This window comes from Etheostoma spectabile, unplaced genomic scaffold, assembly GCF_008692095.1.
Source record: "Etheostoma spectabile isolate EspeVRDwgs_2016 unplaced genomic scaffold, UIUC_Espe_1.0 scaffold378, whole genome shotgun sequence".
In the NCBI taxonomy this organism is placed as follows: Eukaryota; Metazoa; Chordata; class Actinopteri; order Perciformes; family Percidae; genus Etheostoma; species Etheostoma spectabile.
The window spans coordinates 512,483-514,427 of NW_022605595.1; the positions used below are offsets into that span (position 1 = coordinate 512,483).

General features: G+C 52.0%; 2 protein-coding genes across 2 annotated transcripts in view; one reads left to right on the forward strand and one right to left on the reverse strand.

Annotated features, from left to right (window-relative positions):
• The window catches only part of LOC116686444 (oocyte zinc finger protein XlCOF7.1-like), a 588,898-nt gene that overhangs the window by 369,310 nt on the left and 217,643 nt on the right, over positions 1 to 1,945 (forward strand). The window lies entirely within an intron of this gene.
• Positions 1 to 1,945, reverse strand: part of LOC116686474 (zinc finger protein 850-like) — a 5,448-nt gene that overhangs the window by 1,465 nt on the left and 2,038 nt on the right. The window contains exon 3 of the mRNA XM_032511494.1: positions 1 to 1,942. This exon is cut by the window's left edge and continues 1,465 nt beyond it. Coding sequence (XP_032367385.1) covers positions 1 to 1,942 — 1,942 coding nt within the window. The remainder of the gene's footprint in view (positions 1,943 to 1,945) is intronic.

The window sequence follows — 1,945 nt, forward strand, 5'->3', positions numbered from 1 at the left end:
CAGTCTCAGGTTCAGAAGAGTCTCCAGTCTGGTCTTCAGTCTCTGGTTGTGAGTTCCTGGCTTGTTCTGGTCCTCCACAGTCCTCTCCATCAGCTTCTGTTTCCATGTGTTCAGTTTGTCTCCAATGAAGACTGTCGAGACTCTCCTTTGTGTGAACTTCCATGTGTTTGGTCAGATACCGTCGCCACGCGAATTCTTTCCCGCAGACGGTGCAGCTGAACTGCGTTTGCCTCGTGTGAATCCTCATGTGTTGAACTAACGCCTCGCTGTCACCGAAATCCGCGTCGCACACCGAGCAGCGGAAAGCCGCCTCCGCCGTGTGTGTGCTTCCACGCTTGGCAAACGTTTTGCCACGAACTGAGCGACCTTTCAGCGCTGCGTGAAGTCTAATGGGAACCTGCAGCTGGTGCTTGCGGTGAAACCCTCTCCCCGACAGTCTGTCGGCGTGAAGCTGCAAGGACTCGCCGACACACCGGCGGCCAACGTGCTTCGGCTCCACAGTGAAGCTTTTCTCTATAGTGTGTACAACTTGCCCACGAAATGAGAAAGGTTTCTTGTCTGCGGGCGAGTTCTGGTGTGTCAGCAGAGCGTCTCCACATTTTTCCTGGTGCTCAGAAAAGCTTATGAGTTTCTCTTCTGTATCCCCGGTAGAGACCTGCTCAGTTTTCAGAGGGTCAGGACCAGACTGAGGCTCCTTGCTCTGTTCCACACCTTGCTCAGTCCTGGCAGCCGTTTCAGTGTTACATCCATCCCTTACTTTTTTATTCCTCCGATAAGTGAACCCTGACTGATGTTGCCTGGTCTCTTTCCAAAACTCAACATCAACTTCAGTTTCAGGAAAGGCTTCGGTCTTTTGGGACGTATCCGCCGTTACATGTCCAACTGCTTCAGCTTCTCCGTAGTTCTCTCTGTTAAAGCCAGCTCTTCTCCGTTGCGAGAACGCGCCGAGACACTTGTGCTTTTTGATCTGAAAGTGCCAAAAGAATCGGCGGCCGCAGACGCCGCAGCTGAACGGTTTTACGCCGGAGTGCACCGCCATGTGCTGTGACATGATGCCTCTCTGGGAGAACGTTTTGCCGCAAACGGAGCAGCTGTACGGCTTCTCGCCCGTGTGGGTTCTCATGTGTATTGCCAGATGGGAACTGAACTGCCGTTTCTGGCCACAGATGGAGCACGTGAACAGTTTCTTTCCTTTGTGCATTCTCAGGTGGGTCACCAGGAGGTAATTGTTTGGAAACGTTGCGTCGCACTCGGAGCAGCTCAGCGGTTTCTGCCCCCCCTCGCTCCGTCTCCTGTGAAGCTCCGAGTGCTCACCGACGCACTTGTGGACTCTGAGCTGCGACGCCGCCCGGAATCTTTTCTTGCACGTGCCACAGCTAAACGCTTTCAGCCCCGTGTGCGTCGCCATGTGGTACGTCACGCCTCCTTTGTTCCTGAACGTCTTCCCGCAGACGGAGCAGCTGAACGGCTTCTCTCCTGTGTGAGTCCTCAGGTGGTAGTCTAGCCCGGCTTTTTGTGTAAACGTTTTGCCACACAAAGAGCAGTGGAAAGGTTTCTCTCCTGTGTGCGTTCTCATGTGTATGTTTAGATTTCCCCTGTGTTTAAATGTTTTGACACACACGGAGCAGCGGAACCGTTTTCCGTCGGGATCCTCACACTCTTTTTCAGTTGCGGAAGAGTCTGAAGTCTCGTCTTCAGTATCAGTTTCGGAATGTATATCTAGATGTGAGTTCTTGGCAGGTTCTGGTCCTCCACAATCCTCTCTATCAGCTTCCTCTTTAATGTATGGGGGCTCCTGCTTGACCCCCATGTGCAATCCGGTAAAATGGTCCTCTCTTGTATGAGTTCTCATGTGTCTGTTTAGATTTGTTTTGCAGTTAAAGCTTCTCCCACAATCCGAGCAGCTGAATGTTTTCTTACATCTTGAATCATGTTTCAGAGAGTT